General features: G+C 43.1%; 1 protein-coding gene across 1 annotated transcript; it reads right to left on the reverse strand.

Moving 5' to 3' along the window:
* Nucleotides 1-150: 150 nt before the first annotated feature.
* On the reverse strand, nt 151-18,239 carry LOC107191102 (LIM/homeobox protein Lhx9-like). The gene is made up of 5 exons (XM_015580055.1): nt 17,962-18,239; nt 12,770-12,943; nt 11,121-11,353; nt 1,243-1,478; nt 151-405 (listed from the first exon to the last, which is right to left on the reverse strand). Exons 1-5 carry the CDS (start codon nt 18,237-18,239, stop codon nt 151-153), a joined length of 1,176 nt encoding a protein of 391 aa, XP_015435541.1.
* Nucleotides 18,240-18,514: the final 275 nt, after the last annotated feature.

Here is an 18,514-nt window from a genome sequence, read left to right on the forward strand (position 1 = left end):
GGAATATAAGTCCTGGACCAGTGTGTTCCCTCGCCCCTCCCCCCCCCCTGAAAGACAGTCGAATGTCGTTTCGTGAGAAGGACCCCCGATCCTTCATCCAAGATGGCTGGAAAGGCTGCTGTAGCTGTCTTCCTCCATCTCAAGCCGTCGTCAGTAAAGATCGGAGAACGAGACCTGGGAGGAAACGCCGGAATGTAGGTGATGAAGAGCGTGGAGCTCCTCCATCGAGGTCGACGGCATGCTGTTGCTGTCCCCGAGGATGCTTGCCGACGGTCCCACGTTCGGCGAACCGCCTGTGCTAGATGGCACCGGGGTTCCGGGGCAACCCACGTTGCTCACCGATGTGTTGCCCTCCTGCCTCATCATGTTCCGTCGCCATTTCGCACGGGCGTTTTGAAACCAGACCTGGAGCAACGAGAACTGAAGTCGTCAGAAAGGGAATCCGACTCGGTTTCGACAACACTATTGGTGAATATGAAATAGGGGTTTGATTGTAGGTGGGTGAACTTTTTTTCTAGGAACAGTAATCTCTTCTTTTGTGGAGAAAAATTATTTCTCAACACGATTTCAGACATGGCATACTTGGTTCGTTTTTATTTTAACCACGATACATAGGAACTGAACATTTTGGGGTGGTTTTATAATTGTGACATGCAGTGGAGATATGTATATAGATTATTTATGATATGGAAATGCATATTTCTGAATAATGTTTATGTAATGTTTATTAGAAATTATTTACCGTAAAATATGCAAACTGAATACTAAAGGTATTCGATGTGACTGTTTCAATTAGACTGTTAAAGTTTAACTTAGCTACAATGTTATGCGATCATTGCCACAAGTTTTCCGTCGCGTCATAAGAACCCGTGTTATATGGGGGTCTAATGTACATATATGTATGTAATGGACATAGTAATAGAAGGAACACGATAAAGGCATACCAATGTCAAATTCAAAATTAAGAGCCTAAACAAAGATAAAGGAATTAATATTAATCGCAGAAATCTAAGAAACACGTAATACAAAAATATATCAAGGTACGACTGTAATACGGTTATGGATACCAGAATCAGGTCCTCCATACCCTCCGTGAAATTTATATGTAACAATCTAAAATCGAAACATTCTTACTTTCATGTCACGAATGAAACAACAATTTCGATTTTAATAAGCATGACGGTGATTTAATTCACGATTCCAAAGTGGAATGGAAATCGAAAAATGAAATTTATGCCTCACCTGAAGCACCCTCTTCGAGAGCCCCGTCTTTTGTGCCAGTTGCTTGAGGTCCTTCGCGTCCGGGTTCTGATTTATAGCAAAATAATTCTTCATCGTTCGCAACTGATGGTGCTTGAAGCTCGTTCTCATGCGCTTCGTTCGTTGGCTCTGGTGGACGGGGCCAGGTGACCCGACAGACGCGTCGTACGCCGCCAGTGACTCCATGGACGAGGACAGTTCGGTGGGATGGAGCAGCTCTGCAACAAAATGTCCCCCTTTCATTCGATAACCCGCCGTCCTCCTCGCGTTTCAGACGCATTTATAACGAGAGCGCATACCTAATTGACTTAATCGGATCATTTTTTGCGTTACAATCGCTGGAAAAACGAAATAACGAGTTAGGATCCCTTCAGGAAAGACTTCCGAAGAATTCGGCGGTGCATTTTTCCCATGTTACATGCTAAAAAATTTCATTGGAAAAGATAACTTTTGATAAGTAACTGGACAATACTTTTGGAAACGTGTAACAGAACTTCAGATCTACAAGCAGAGAATCTTTTCGTCAAGTACGATATCGAATGAAATGGAAAGTAATGGAGCTGAATGGATTTATACAAACAGTATAAAATTCTTATTGTAAATTTACAACAGTATAAATTCTTGTTGTACAATCTTTTAGATTGTCATCTTGTATATATGATTTTGTTCTTCAAGAAATCAATTTTAAAAATGTTATTTCTGTGTCTGTGCAATACTGACTGTTTCTACTTACAACGATCACTGAGGTTAGCACACAAGGAGAACAAGATTAACAAAGAGCATTTAAAACTACTTCATTTTCCAAATACAAAGAATTAAATTTTCTCAACATTCAGTCTAATAAATTATCCCACCAATCGGGATAAAAATCATCTTCAATCTTTCTCTACAGAAAGAAAAAGAGGTTTATCCGTCTTCCTTGCGACGTTTCCGCCCGATTGTTACCAAACAGAAGAACAAATCGGCCGATACGAGGGTCGGGGACAGTCGCCTAGTATCGATTGATGGATCACAAGCATTCAGAAACGATCGGCCGAGGAATCCTCTCATTTACCATCGAGAGCCTTCTGTGTATCGTTCGATCGACGCCCCGTCTTTTTTTTTCTTCTTCTGTCTGCTGTCTCTCGTCTTTTTACAGACACGGGCCGGGCTCCTTTCGCGCGTCCTGCCCGCCGATCAGATTAAGAAATCTTTGTAATAGGTACGCGAAAGCCCGCGCGCCGTATGGACTCCATACACGCGCGCGCGCGAGCTTAACCTCCTTCGACAAACTCTTGGACCTCGTGGTCCTACCGAAGATGCTGCCAGAAGATTAAACTTCTGCGGTGAACCGCGTTCCCAGCTCCTTCTTAGCTCAACCATCGATCGATAATTAATTAGACTCGATTGTTGACATGTAACTAATATTTCCTTTAATTTGTATAACTGTAATATTTTACGATCGTTATTAAATGACGCATGATTTACAATTTTAGTATCAATTTTTCTGGGAATTATCGAAAAGATTGCAATATTTGAAAGAGACGCAAGGTTTGGTCGCCATTTTGGTTTTTCTGTCCCTTGATCGTTATTAAATCTTACGCGATCATTGGTGAATATTTATGATTTGTATTTTATTTAAATTTTTCTTTGAAATGATCTACAGGATTGTAATACTTGAAGACATTCGAGGTTTGGTTGCCATTTTAGTTTTTCTATCTCATGATGATATATGATTTACAATTTTATTTCAATTTTTCTTCGAAATTATCTGTAAGATAGTAATACATTTTTCTTTCTTTCCTCCACCTTTATTTATTGTACTGAAAGATTCAGGATTTTCTCAAACAGTTCATACATGCATTTAAAGGGTTGAGTTGAGATTTATTTATTGAGTTTATACGTTTTACGTTTATATGCATGTTGTTTATGCATATATCGGTACTTGCACATTTATTTGCGGAAACTGGAAATATAAATTTGTTCACTGCATTAAAATTTCTGCCGGCTACCAAATAAAATGTCGATTCGTATAAAAATTTACTAAGCTTCTTAATATACTGAATTATCAGACAATCGGGCATGCTATAAATGCATAAAATCCGCTATTTATTACTGTGACGTAATAAAGAAGTAGCCGGCGGTAGCCGTAACTTTCCGGTGATTAAATTGCGAACTCTGCACAAATACATAAAACAGAACGACGAGAAACTTTTTAACAGTGAGTAATAAAATTTTCATGTTTTCCAATTCAGAGTTTCCTAAAATATCACGCAGTCCCTTTATTTCCCGTTACATATTTCCTACCAGAGAAAAGTACCATTGCTGGCAGATCAATACAAATAATATCAACATAGAAATAAATCATTCTATATCCTACACGTGATTTAGCCCTTATAGTACCTCATAAGTTATAAAAACTGTCATTACATGTGTATAAATTATATTAAAAATAGAAAGTCAATGTATCGGCTCTAAGGTACTAGAAAGATTAACAGAAAACCAAAAGTTTCCAAAATTATACGATGTTACCAACGAAACCATTATCATCTCGATCCTTTCGATAACCGTTCCCAAAACATCATCCTCCAAGATCCTCCAATCGGGATCGATCGAAGCCCGATTCCTCCACGTCAGATCGATCGATCGATCATTCCTCCCCGGTCAACAAAACGAGACGGAAACTCGCCTGTGGCTAGTACCGAGCACAAACGAATTTCCGCGCACGTAACCGCGCAACAGAATCAACAGCGGCCCCCCCGGACTCGAATAAAAGGACGCAACGGGGACGACATCGAGTGCAACCGTTTCAGCCGGTGTGTTGCGAGTTGCAGTTGTTGCGCGCCGCCGGAGCGAAGGAACGTATCCAATAAATAAGACGACGAGGGTAACCATTGAATTCAATCGGCAGAGAAAGAACGGGTTCCGGCGACGTTCGTGGACAGCCGCGCTCTGGACCCGCTGGACTGTGGAAGGCAGGGAGACAGTGGGGAGAAGAGAAACAGAGAGAAAGAGAGGGACAGTCACCCAGAAGTAAATCCCCGAGCACGTATCCGCCATTACTGTTTATTGTCCCGAACTTCCATTCCCTACGGACGACGACGACGACGGGCTCTCTGTTCTGGCTCTCGCGATCCAGAAAAGAGAAGAACCGCTTTCGCGGACGGCCACACCGGCGGCGGAATTCGTTTCGTACCCCGCGGGGTGAACGACACACGGATTTTTGTTTCGAGGGACCTTCTCGCTGGAAAACCTCGGTCGGATTCTTTTGGGGAATCGAAGAAAGATTAGGCGTGGTCTGGTCGACTTACGAAGCTTGTATATTCTGATGTAGCGTTGTATATCGATCATCGACGTTGGGGATAGAAAACGATGACCGGATAGGAGGATTTCTTGCGGAAGGTCCTCATGTATAAACTTGCTCTTGGGTACCTAATTGGTATTTTACCTGTCGAGAAATTAGCATCAGGGAGATCGAGGTCTGTAGGAGCGAGTTCGGTACTGTTCGTAGGGAGGAATGTGGTCCTATGGAGGATTCGGTTATTTAGGTTTGAATAGAGCATCAGAAGTGTGCTTGCTAGATTTCGTTTACGGATGAGGTGGTAACTTGGTCCTAGGTTGTGCGCTAAGTAGGTGTAGGTACATGGTATGGTATGAGTAGTACTACTTGCATGAACTAATTAGTTGGTAAAATAGGAAGATACGAAGTTGACATGAACTGGGATGTTTACGTTGAGGATAGCAAGTGTGAACGTTTTTGGGTCATCGAGGGATGCAGAATTAAGGAGACTTTTAAGGAGAATCGAGTCGAGGTGTGCTTTAATCGAAATAATAGGATATTTAAAATGTTCAGAAGTTACATATAATCATCTAGCCTACAATGATTCCATAAGTTGGGATAATTTTTACCCTGTCTCAAGTCAGAAAATGATCATTTCCGATTTTGCAACTCTGCAAACTGTCAAATTAACCCGTTCACTGAATCTTTCTAGTATCTTGTACAGAAATTTCTTTTCATACAATCAGGAACCAATTTTAAGACTATTTAAAATATTTTAACAACAAATTTTTTACAATCTATTGGATGTCGTTTAAAGAATATGATTACAATAATGTTTGGATATTATTTAAAAAAGTTTCGTATTGCCGATCGTAAAGAAATGTTCCAAAAATCACTAAAGTGATAAAGTAGGCGTCCGCTGTAGTAAACAAATGCATTTAGCGGGTTAAGTTGAATTTTACATGAAAAAGTATTTCACGTAAGATTACTTGCAAAACAGTGTTAAATCGAAAATGATCGTTTTCAACTTCAGGACAAAATTACCGCTGACAGAGTCAAAGTTACCTCAACCCTATAATCCCCAAAAAGTAGATCTTCAAATTCGAATCACCAAAATATCTTTTTCGCCTCGATAGCCTCATTTCCCATAGAAATCAACAGACCCAACGATCATCGATCGCGGCCCCAGTCGAATTCCCCAAAGGATCGCTTTCCCTAGAACCAGCTCTATCAATAAACACGACTCGGGGCGCGTCCTGCAAAAGGTAGACGCAAGTTTTTTTCACGAAACTGGCCTGGTTCCCAAGCGAACGACGGCGACGAGGGGACAAGGACGGGGGCGGAATGGCGGCGGTGGGATTTCGTGGTTCAAGAATGAGATTACAATTTGTCAGGTCCTGGGCTAGAGACCGAAATCACACGCCCGGTGGATGGCTCCGGTAGACCCGGTCTCGCGGAACGAACGAACGGCCACGAGGGACGTTCCGGCAAGAAACACACACGCAGGCGGCATTATAGCGTTCGGCCGGCCATTCTGCTTGCTGCGGCCACGTATTGGCCACGGCAGCATTCTTTTCCGGCGAGATCGGCCAATCGATGCATCTCGCCACCGATACCCATCTGTCACTGTCCGCGCAAGGGGCCTAGCCTTTTCTCCTCCGTTCGTCGTGCGGCGCACCACGTTCGTTCTGCTGTAAAGACCGAAGGGGAGACGGGGACGCGACGGTTTATACCGGTGAAATTGCCCGGATCGCACGACCACTGGGCAGCGCGCGGACTCTTCCGGGAGTGAAAAAAAATTCGGAATTTCCCCCCCTATTCGTCTTGCGTTTTCGTTCGCAAACGATTTCGAGGAGGAAGTTCGCGGAAGGGTGAAAGCGGTTTGTTACGAAATGGGCTGCTCTGCTTAGCGGTTCTCAAAAAGGATATTGCTGGGAATCGAGGCTTATTTAATACTGGTTTTGTTTAATCTTGGGGTATTTTTCTTGTATGCAACATCGAGTTGTATATGTTCTTTAGCGCACAGCGTTTTACGCGGTAGTTTGTATTGGTTTTGTACAGAGTGTTCCAGGAAAAGGAAACTCATTTATTCAGTACCACGGTAAGGCAGCTCCGATAATATTAGATGTAGCTATAAATAATTATTTTTGATCAGATTCAAGACTTATTTTGGAGGAAATCAAAACGCTATATTGTTTCAGTGACGTTCGTCCTCAATCTTCAATTGTTTATTTCAAAAAAATAGAAGATTACTTATTGGTACACTTAATATTTTATTAAATATTAACTCTAATGATTCATCACTTTCATACTGTATATAGGGTGTCCCATTTAAATCGATCCACTCGAATTCCTTCCAAACTGTTGATCGTACTAAAAACCACTACATCCAAAAAGTGAATAATTTCAAGAGGTCTTCTACGTTTCCACTTATGAAAAAGAAACCACTCACATCACATTATGAACCTTGAAGCCATTCAATTTTTACCTGAAGTATTTTCCAGTATCATCAGCAATTTCCAAGATATTCTAGTGGTTCAATTTAAATGTAACACCCTGTATACTTGAACATCTCCATACCCTAATCCTCAATACTACAATATATCAAAATCGTATTTCCTATGAAATTCATAAAACACTATTACCAGGTGCCTTCAAACAGTTCACATCTCCACAAATTCACAACTGCATCAAATCACTGCAAGATAAGAAAAAATCCTTCAATTTTCAATTTTCCTCCAAAACACCCGAAAACCATTTGAACTTCAGCCACAATGCGTCGTTAACGTACCCAAGGGTCACGTTAATCTAACGAGACGTTAACTGGCCCGTTGAAGGGCCAGCGTTGCGGAACACGATCCCCAAAATCGACGCGTGTTCACTTTCGCGCCTCGTTCACCCGACCGATAAATTAATTTAACGCCCGTGTTTAAAGCACCCTCTCTCGTTTGCCGAAGCGGTGTGTCTCATTTTATTCGACGCCGCGTGTATCAAGGATCTCATTTGTCCCGCGGGTGGTTCACGACAGTTTTCGAGAGGTTCAAGAGTCGCGTATTTTACCCCCACTCCCTTCCACAAACCGCGGAGTTATTTTATAATCGACCAGCGATCAAACGCAGAATCACTTTTGGACTACCAGCGGTCGGGGTGGGAACCTGCCGACCGGTGTTTAGCGTTTTATTGTCCTTATATATAATTGGGGAAACTTTTTGCCCGGCTCGAGAGACAGAGAGATCCCTCGAAACTATCCCGTCTGAACGTCCGGCTGGGCGCGTTCGATGAATCCTTGGAATTGCGATAAGTCCCGTCGGTTCTTCCGCCGTTGAAAATCCTCCGGCGCAGCAGTTTATGGCTGTTGCACGTTGAAAAATTACATCCCATCAGGGTCGGACTGGTTCCCTCCGGGGAGAAAAACCGGGGACACCCGTTTTTGCGGGAATATTTTCCGTGGGGATTTAGATGCCCAGAAATTGTTAAGGGGATCATTTTGGCTGAGGAATGTGTTCGGGGCGGTTTGAAGAATCGAGTTAGAGGGGAGAGGAAAATCGTTCTGACGGGTACAAAAACATGTGGCACTAAATTGAACATATAGGATGGTGTTATTTTATAGAAAGTTTAGTTAGATAGTTCCATCAAATTTTAGAATTTATTCCTGTTTTATTTACCTCGTGTGTCTGTCTTGCAGTGGTTAATTCTGCTTGCCATAATGTGTAAACGGTGATAATAATATGGATCTACTCATTTTTCAGAATGTTTTCATCTGAATTGATAGGAGATATAGAAAATTGATGAAGAAATACATAATATCGATACATCTAGAGTAGTGTTTTAAAGCATAAGCCCCACCGAGAAACAATTTGAATATTTTGAGAGACAATTAGCAAATCATTGACATTCCTCACCTCATCGACAACAATTTTACCTATTTGCCTTTTTTATTTAATTCAGCTATTAATGTTAAAGTTTTTCAGAACTGGGTTTACTATTTTACTAGGGGCCATCGAGATCTTTGAGGTGTTAAGCTGGGGCATGATCTAAAAAAGGTTGGGAAACACTGATCTACTGTGTTCCGTGTAAGTAGAAGCAGTGGGCAATGCACAGACACGTATCGTAAATCGTAACGCACGGCCTCGACTTCTTCGATCACATTTCGTTCAAAAGTAAAATTTCAATGTTTTCAAAAATGTGTTACACTTTAGTTCTTCAAACTTTAGCCTACATTTTTTATCTGCTTCCGTACTAGAAAACCCATAGCTACAGTGACTCACTTCGTTCACGGAAGGCTGTCATTTCTTTCACCGCATTAAGTATAAAACTATGAATCTTACTTCAAAATTAACAAATATTCATCATGAAAGCATGGTAAAAGTAAAAATCACGCGGATACATAAATAGAAACTGTATAAAAATTTGTACACTTAATTGGAATTTGGAAAGTATATGAACAAATACTTGAGTCACTGTATGTCTAGTCTTTAATGATTTCAAGTTAATCTACTGCATTACATTAAATGTATGCCCGTTCCATCCAGCACTTAATAAAGAGATAATAATAATATAAATGACTATAGACATCTACAAGTATAAAGTGTCCAAAAAAGAAGTGTACAAAATTCTACATCCAGTGTGAAGAATTCAAGGACATTCTCGATCCCCCGCTTGAACTGTTCATTAAGCCCTGAAGCTTCTAACACCCCAGCTCAAAGGAGGACTTCCCCAGCCAACGGACAAGTAACATCCAAACGGTCTCACCAACAGATTCCCCCCCAAACAAAAAAAACTCCAACAACTCCGATGAGGCCACCGTTGAACTCTTCAAAAAAAAACATAATTCGTTACAATACAAAGAAACCTCCAACACCAGAAAAGCAAAAATCTGAACCACAATTCCAGAAACAAAATTCAAACGATCGCGAGGGAATCGCGTCCCCGTTCGAACGTCCGGGTCGATCGATTAATCGCGACGAAAAAAAAGCTAGAGAAAAACGGTGGGGTCACAGGGGAGGGGCAAAGAAAACGCGGCCTGGACCCTTTTGTTCCGCTCGTTGTACAGTCGAAACAATAAAGAATTCACAAGAATCCAGTCTCGGGTTCCCGTTCGTGGACGCAAATACGTGTAATTGGCGGTGGTGAAACAACGCTGGAACCGTAAGAGAGTGACAGAGGGGATGGAAGGGGTTGCCTTGGAGGGATAATTGGGCCGGATTGTAAACGGGGGTGTGCTTTCAAACATCGGTATTAAAACCATGGGAACACGTGGTGCACGGTTCGCGGATCTCTGTTCTTTCTTTCAGCTCTATTCCCCTCTCTCTTTCACTCCTGTCTATACTCGAATCTCTCCATCACTCCCTGTCGAATCAGCTCAGTTCCCCGTCTCACTTCAACTTTCGCCAGACCTTCTCGGCAACCCTCGAATCGAACAGGTTAGTCGGGGGAGTTGCATTATTTGCCGAGCAATGAGAATAATGGCTGGTTCCTTCGGTGTGCAAACATTTGCCGGGGTAGCTTTGCGAGGATCGAGCGCGCGACCCACGGAATCGCTCCGCGGATTGTTCGAGGCTCGCCTCGTTAGGCTCTGTGTTTTCTCTCTCTCTTTCCTTCCCTCCCATCGACACACTGGCGCGGGATTCTTCGGCGAAACTTCTCGCCACTGCCAGTAAGTCCACGTGTATGCGTGTACGTGTAATTGATCCTCGAACACGCGGAAACGGCCCAGGCCTCTCTCGGCCCCGCTTTGTCCCGTAGCGGCCGCGGACGTGTTCTCGCGGCCCTCCTCCCCGGTTTGAAACGGTTTTCCTTTTCGAGAGCTGAATAAATAACTCGTTCGAACGTCTGTCGCATTGGCAAATGCTCGGGCCCCCCTTTAAATTGGCCTCGATTTAAATTGGCCCTGGCCGAAAACGCCCGGAGAAGCCCGTGGTTCAACGCTCGACGACTTTCCGCGGGGAAACGAGGGAAATGGAACGTGTAATTAAGGAGGATGGATCCTTGGGGGTTGCAGGAGTTTCGGCGAGGCATGAAATATTAAAATTTGTAATGGGGGATGGAGAATGATCTTTGCGGTTGGATTCTGTTCGACATTTTTTTTTAGAGATTGTGTAGACGTTAATTTTGCAGGCATTTTGTCGAATGTTTTTAGGCTATGCGCATGATTGATGGTCCAGTGCAAGATCCAAGTCCAGCAGTGCTTGGGTCCGTTCAAACCCCTGATACTTCCTACTTTTTAAACATTATTTCCAAACGCAATCCTTCAAAATGACCTTCTTTCTTATATGATTTAATATGTACAACTCCTAGCTTAAATACAATTTATAAGTTGATCAACTAGATGGAACTTTTAAAAACTTGGGTCCACATGGATCCAGTCACAGCCATGCAAGGGTTAATCCCCCAATAAAATGTTTATTCTATAAATTCATAAAATCTGCGAAGCATTGAAAAATTAATTGATGGTTAATCGCCCTACCGGATAGACCGAGGTGAAACACAAACACGGTATTTCATGTTCAGCATTCCGAGATCCGACTGACATATGATAAGAAGAGGAATGGGGACAAGAAGACGCAATTAAGAATGGGGGGGGGGAGGAGGAATTACTCACCGAGCGCCCCAGCAGCCAGCCTCATCGTGACGGGTAGTTCGGAGCCGGTTACTTCCGACAGCTTCCGTTTCCTTGGTCTGCCCTTCTGCACGGTGCCGGACGACGTGATTGGGCTCTGCTCCGCGGCGCTGTAATAAGCCGGAAGCGGCGACACCCCCGGCGAACCGATGTCCTCGATGCTTCCGGCTGCGCTCCCGTAATCCCCCGCGCAGCAGAGCAACTCATAGTGAGGTCTTGGGACCGACCAGCTCGTCATTCGTGAACCTTGCTGTCGAGTATTTCAGTGTCGACCCCGCGTTATCCGCCGAGTTCGATGAACGAGGCGAACAGCGATCTCGCTCGCGAGAGAAGACAGACTTAATGGGCCGGAGGCCCGGTTCCCGGTCGATCGGATCGATGAATCGGCGGATCGGACGTGTCTGACTGTGGCTCTTGACGGTACGTCTTGTCTTTGTTAGTTTCTGGCTTTTTAGTCGAGTTTTTGGTGAGGAGAAGACGTGGGATTGTGATCGTTTGCAGTCTTTAGGGTTTAGAATTATCCTTGTTAGTTTCTGGTTTGATTGAAGTTCTGGAGAAAAAGATGTGGGATTGTGACGATTTGTAGTCTTTAGGATTCAGAATTATCCTTGTTACTTTCTGGTTTGAGTCAAGTTCTGGAGGAGGAGATAAAGGATTATGTTGGTTTTTGCGGTCTTTAGAATTTAGTACCTTTTTTCGGTTGACTGTGAATAATTGTAAGTTTCGAATGACTATGTGAGATTGTAACATTAGTGAGTATAAGTGTGGGTTGAACATAGAACATTGTAACTTCGGGTTCACTGTAAGTGAATGAATGTATTGTGACTAGATAGTAGTATGTAATGACAGTTGATATTACGTTGTTGTAAGTGTAGGAACGATTGGATTTTTTAGGTAAATTGTCTCCTGTCGTACTGTATTTTGGTAATGTAAATTTTACTGTCTGTTATTCAAATTTATTTAATGCAGTACCGTTTGTTAGCAGTAGACTGCAGATCTTTATACCTTAATTTCCTAAACTAATGAGATGTTCCAGGTAAATGAATTTATCAGGCAACCCTGTATATTGCAAGCAATGTTAACAACTTACTGTCAAATGATGGTACGAATGTAACTCTAATTCTCCTCCACGTTTCTATTCATCATTTGACATCTCCATTCCCGACGCTAACAGTAAACAATAAAACAGTTCTGCGAGTCTGTCGTACACACTGTCTCCTTCGAAAATTAACCGATGCCATTTCTGCATCCCTTATTTGTCCTTCGGTGTTCCCATCAAGATCCGCCACGAACGCAGGGGGATTAATAAACGTACGGTGACGGCCGTTGATAAGCGCGCAACGATCCCATCGATCCGTGGCCCGAGCGGGAAGCGGCACCGCGATGTCTTTCCCTTTACGAGAACGCGCGTCGAGCGCGGGCTCGAAATACGTATGTATGTATATCCCGTTTCTCCGAACCGAAAAGACCCCGAGAATTTCAACCGTTATCATGAAACGATAATAAATGTGTATGCGTGTGTGTGTCCTACGCCGCGACGCGTCTCGTGTTTCTGTCACTCTCGTCATCAGACTCGTTGATAACAAAGAGACGGCCTTTGGATGATGGTAATTCCGGCTCGTGTTTCTCACCTACAATAAACCAGGCCGTCCCTCTGCCCGAAATGATCGCCCTTGTTCAACGGGGTGCCGCATGAAGCGCAAGTGAAACAGGCCACGTGGTACACCAGATCCCTCGCTCGCATCACCAGCTCCGAGGCGGAGATACCGGCTCGGCAACGTGAACATCTCGAGACGGCGAACAACCTGAGAAAACGGAACAGTTGATGAAACGGTAGAACAGTGTATTGGACAGATTCAAATTTGATTGGATCACAGGAAAGGAATGGGTCTTGTTCCGAGGACATAGTGGACTGTATTCGATGCCTTGTAGATCACTATAGTTTTTGGTAATAAATACGGTAGGAAAAGGAACGTATACCCAATTTGCTAACAGTAGATACCTTTGATTGCCTAGTGGAATGTCAATCATAAACTCACCAACCGACATCAATAAGGGTTTTACAATTGCTCGATAAAAGATCAAGATAGCTAAAGAAGACTAACATATAATCTGGACTTGAAATCAGAGAACGATTCTAGGTAATTGCTAATGTCCACAAAGTCTTCATCACCCGTTTCCCATTCAATACACCACAAGAACCAATAACCTACACCTTGCCCACAACAATGAAAACTTCAAAGCTCCCTTAGACATTCTCTAAGGAGCGCCTGCTACGACGCAACAATGGTGTCCCCAGAAACCACGTCGTCCCGGTATCTAACCACCAATCAAACGGTTTCAATTCCCCAGTAGCACCCTGCTACGGCCCAGGGTCTCTTGGTCCCAGTCGTCGTTCCGGGTTCCTTCAAGATAACTCCCTCGATCACGCGTTCTTCGTAGAATCCCCTAATTACAAAATCAACGATCCCGATCGTCGCTCGAATTCGTCGATCCTCCGCCACCGCCTCTCTTCTCCCCTCCGCCCCCACGTTCGCGCACGTGACCTCCCGTTGTTCGTGACTATCCGCTCGGACCAAAATCGGAGAACAATGCCGTCCTCCTCCACCCCCTGCTCCCCTTGCTTCGAGTTTTTCTTCCACTAATACACCATAACCCTGACGGTGGTACAGGGTGGAGGGGCACACGAGGACGGTTCCTTCCTCGCGGGCTCTCTCATATCGGCCGTCGACGATCAAGCCCACAGCGTTACAGTTTCCGAAGCGCGAAAACCAAATAGAGACAAAGGGGTTGGCCTGGATACGGATCGTTGCATATTGCATGGGAGCAAGCCGGTTGTATTCTTCTCTAACGAACCGAGCAGCCGTTCCAGCCTCGAGGTGTACCGGTCCTACACCCTCGCTCTCGAAATCCTATGTCTCTAGCGATCGTGAGCTGAGGGAGAGACACCATGATCCGTGAGTGCTCGATAAGTATAAGACAAAGAGATTGTTTATCCAGTCTTTTGGGTAGATTGAAGTTTTAGTGGGGACTTGACGTGCTGGGTAATTGTTTGGACACTAATGATCATTATACTGCGGATTTTGTGTATTTATGGACTTTGTGAAATACAGGAGCAATGAGTTTCGTATTTTATTGTTCACCCAATAAGATATATAAGAGAAGAAATATATTCCTACATTTTCTGTTCATTTTATGGATTACTGTATAAAATGTAATTTTGCATGAAAATTTGGAGTCTATTAATAATTAACACGTTGATTACCATTGTGATCACTGGGGACCGGGGCATTAAATTACACGAAGGAATATTTCATTTTCAAACAGGAGTATTTTCATCTCGTAAATATAATTAGTAGTAAAGTAATAATGAAAGTAATGAGTTTTCGAGTTGACGAGTAAATACTTGTATCATTAATAGCACAGGCAGAAACAAATATATATTATTAATATATTGTCACAATAGAAAGTTGTTGGGTACTTACACCTGTAAACAGTTATCCGTTTTATGTTTCTCCCTATTGTTCTTGTCAGATTGAATTTTTTAGAATAATAAACCTAGTGAAGTACGATAATAATACTCAAGAAGTAACGCAATCAGAATGCACAGTTTCAATAAGTGAACCATCGTGACATTTAATTCGGAAGATAAAATGGTACTCGTCAATATTCATTGAACTTCTTTCTAACAACTCGGAAAATAATTTCAGGGGTAGTTGAAACTATTAAATTAGACTTACTTTTAATACTTCAGAACAATAGCCTTACTCTAAACGAAATGTCTTTTCAAAATGGTGAACCAAATTTCAAAAGAGTAAAAAAAATTTCTCTTCAAATTTTAACGAACACCAGGAAGCATACATTCGCAGAATACGCCGTTCGTTATTCCGCGTGTGTTTAGCTCGACAAAGAAACCTTTCAATCTCCCCGTTTGTTACGACGTGCCTACTGAACCATGTCGAGGAATGCCCTATGACGGACTTAGCTCCCACTCCCTTCTTTGCCCTTTAATTATTTCGTTCCACCGAGGCTCAGAATTGTACTCGCTGATTAGGCGGCGATTACAACGTAGCAGCATGGTCGAAACACGATCTTCTTTTCGTTTTCAATGCCGAAATAACAACGGGGGTGGAGGGTTGGCGTACAAAATGGCGGAAGAGAAGCGAAGAAGGACAGAAAATTCGAAACAAATTGTTTTCAGCGTTCGTCTGTACACTTGTTAAACGATCTCACGTTCGGTATGCAAACAATTCTTAATCTCATCTCCAAGAAAACTGTTTCTTTTTTTCTCCAGTTTGTCAATTAATTCACGCGCGGTGTCGTCGCAGCTTCAGCGCCAGGCGGCTTCGGTAGCGTTTTATTCACCGGGCGCGGTAATATTTCTCGGAGTGAATAATTCATACAGGGATTGAATATTTAACGTTACCGTCGAAGCTCGTCAATTTAACCATTTCAATCCGATTAACGCGATGGAACAGAGGGAAAAAGAACCGTGGAGGGGTGGTACGGGTACGTAGGCGAAATAAAAAGAGAGAAGAAACGGGTTCTCACGCTTTTGAGGATTACGAGAATTATGCAACGCGCGTGGCTTCTCTGTTAACTACGCTCTGAATCCCAACGAGAAAACACGAGCGTTTCCTAAAGCAGAAACAAAAAATACACACACAACAACGGATTCGCCGCATTTAATTACCGCCAGCCCCCACAATGGTCTCACGTTCAACTTAATTAATTGCATTCATCGGCACTTTGCATTTTAATGTCTCAATCCACAACGAATCGACTCTGTCTGCGCGCCACGGCCTCTACCGACCTATAGGAAAGGATAAAACAACGTGCAGAAAGTGACGAGAAAACAGGTGATTTCGATTTGTTGAATCACAAAAGATTCGGTCTGGAGCGAAACTTTTAAAGCTCACCTCGTAAATGGTACCTTGGATCTTACCTATATGTATATGAAGCCTTACCACCAAAAACACGGCTACAGTGGACCTTATCGGAACTCCATCGGGTCATTCCACGCGAAATCAGACACTTTTTGGGGATACAGTTCTATTTGTTCTCTTTATGGACGAATTTAAAAAAATTAGTACACTTAACAATTGGCCATATGAAAATTAATTGAAGTTAACGCTGTCTTGAAGCATATGCAGGGTGTCCCAAAATAGTTGTAAGTCCTTAAAAGGGGTGATTTGAAACAACTTTTTCCTTAACGAAAATAATTAATCACCCCTTTCAAGGACTTACGCCTATTTTAGGACAACCTGTATTTATACATCTATCACTGAAGAATACAACGTATCCAAGTTTCAACAGAATCCGAAATGTTACTTTAAAAAGTGTCCGATTTCGCGTGGAATGACCCCATCCAGAAACATCGAAAGACTACATACACTTCGAAGATGAGAATTAATAGCACAATTATGTGTAGATTGCTATCGACAGTTCTGCAGAAATGTCCCTCAGCATAGCGATCTCTACTATTCGATCGATCCGTTCCCTAACGAAAAACACGGTTTCGGGTACAGGGGCGAAAAACGAAGTGTCAACCCGGTGGCGTATTACTGGAAATCGTGACCGCGTCTGTTTTTATCGGGTCGAGTATATCACCAGCCCCGGTGGAATTTCAGATCCCGGTTCGGGTGTGCCTAGCCACGAACGGCTTAGAGTTTGGCCATTAGTAGACATTTTGTGTGGTCCAGGAGCGAGAGTTTTGAGCGGGGCGGACGCTCCTATGCAAATTCGCGGATACCCCAATAAATACTGAAACGGGAAGCCCGTGTATGGTGGAGTGGGGGCCTCGAGGCACACGGGAACCGGTGGATCTTGCATTAATTCCTGGTCGTCATTCCGGTAATTCGACGTATAATGGCGATGCCGAGCGATTCGGCTTGCTTTTGTTTCCGCGAGCGGATGGTAGGACGCGGCTACGAAGAATGAAGAAATATTGGGAAACGGAGAAAAAGCTCCAGATTTGTATCTTTGTATGAATCTCGAAATGAATTAGCTGGGATCGAAAGAAGTTTAAACGGAGAAAAATATACGGGGTGGGTTTTAGACAGCTTGTGTTAGATAACATCTTTGGCGTTTATCGAGAGGAGTTTAGTGAAATCTTGAAGAATTTATACTTTGGAAGGTTCATCTTTAGGAGATGTAAGGATTCAGAAGAAATATTTCAAATAAGCCATTAATAATACATGTTGGGGATTTCTCTGTGGAGAATGAGACTTCTTCTGAACAAATCTTATACGTACATAAATTCTTCATCCTACTTGTATACAAATACTCCGAATAATTATTCGACAGCAAATTAAAAAAATTCGGCCTTAGTATTGTTTCAAAGTTTATTAAATTAGTAATCAATTCAGGGGTGAAAATTTTCGGTTTAATGTTCCAACTTCCTCCAAAGCAAAATAGTAGTAGGTACAAAACAGTACAAATAATATCAAAACGCATAAAGAAATCTCCTTAACATACGACACCCAAGAAAACTCTGCTTCCCATTTGAACCATTAATTTAGTAGTTAACTAATAACTCCGTTTTGCTACGGTTTTTTTCCATCGAATCATGCGAAGCATGCCAGACCAGATACCCTACACTGTCATCAAACCTCCGATTTCCCTGCATAATCAAAGCCCCGAAGGGCACGCGTAATCGGTTAATAGTTACAAGGAAACCGTCATCCGTCCAGCAGAATCGAAATTCCCTATGATTCCTCCCGGCGCTTCAGATTACGTCGCAACCGGGAGGACACCCTCTTGGTTACAGCCCCCGAGCAACGACGTTCCCTTGTTAATCCTCTTACGACTACTCGGCACTAACCTATAATAATCCTCTTTGCAGTAGATGTTGCCGTCCCTGGCGAAGCATGTCAGCTCCGCTGCCAAGGGGACACGGCAATGGCAGCAGCGCAAACAGCCGCAATGCCAGGCACGATCGGCAGCCCTTAGGTACCATCGCTCCGATATCTCCCTACCGCAACCCCCGCAGCCGAGGCTCACCTCAGTGTTGTTGTTCTCGCTGGTGGTGACCTGCCGATTACCGATCGCACCATCCCCCGGCGGGGGTGTGCTGCTCCCGCAGCCAACCTCCTTCAGCATCTCGAGCAGAAGGACCGCTGCCACCAACGCATTCTGGGGGAAGAAAATGGTACCGGTAAGGAATTAATTTCGATCTTAATGATGTCTCCTTGATTTAAAAGTTAACGGTATCTTTAATTTCGATCTTAAGAGTACCTATCCTTTATTTCGATCGTAACAGGTACCTTAATATTGTCATATCATTGTTGCAGTTCTAATTGATTTTTCTCCACTAGTTTCTAAACTGAGAAAACTGAGTTTACAGTTTACGAAGTTTAATATTATAGATGCAGGCA

The sequence above is a fragment of the Dufourea novaeangliae genome, unplaced genomic scaffold (assembly GCF_001272555.1).
Source record: "Dufourea novaeangliae isolate 0120121106 unplaced genomic scaffold, ASM127255v1 scaffold221, whole genome shotgun sequence".
Lineage (NCBI taxonomy): Eukaryota > Metazoa > Arthropoda > Insecta > Hymenoptera > Halictidae > Dufourea > Dufourea novaeangliae.

Excerpts from the sequence above, each read along its gene's own strand:
- LOC107191102 (XM_015580055.1), bottom strand. The coding sequence starts at position 18,239 with ATGCTGAAGGAGGTTGGCTGCGGGAGCAGCACACCCCCGCCGGGGGAT. Across the intron at positions 11,354-12,769 it reads GACGGCCTGGTTTATTGTAG|ACCTCACTATGAGTTGCTCT; the intron begins GTGAGAAACACG and ends GTCGGTCCCAAG. Across the intron at positions 1,479-11,120 it reads GCTGGCTGCTGGGGCGCTCG|AGCTGCTCCATCCCACCGAA; the intron begins GTGAGTAATTCC and ends ATTTTGTTGCAG.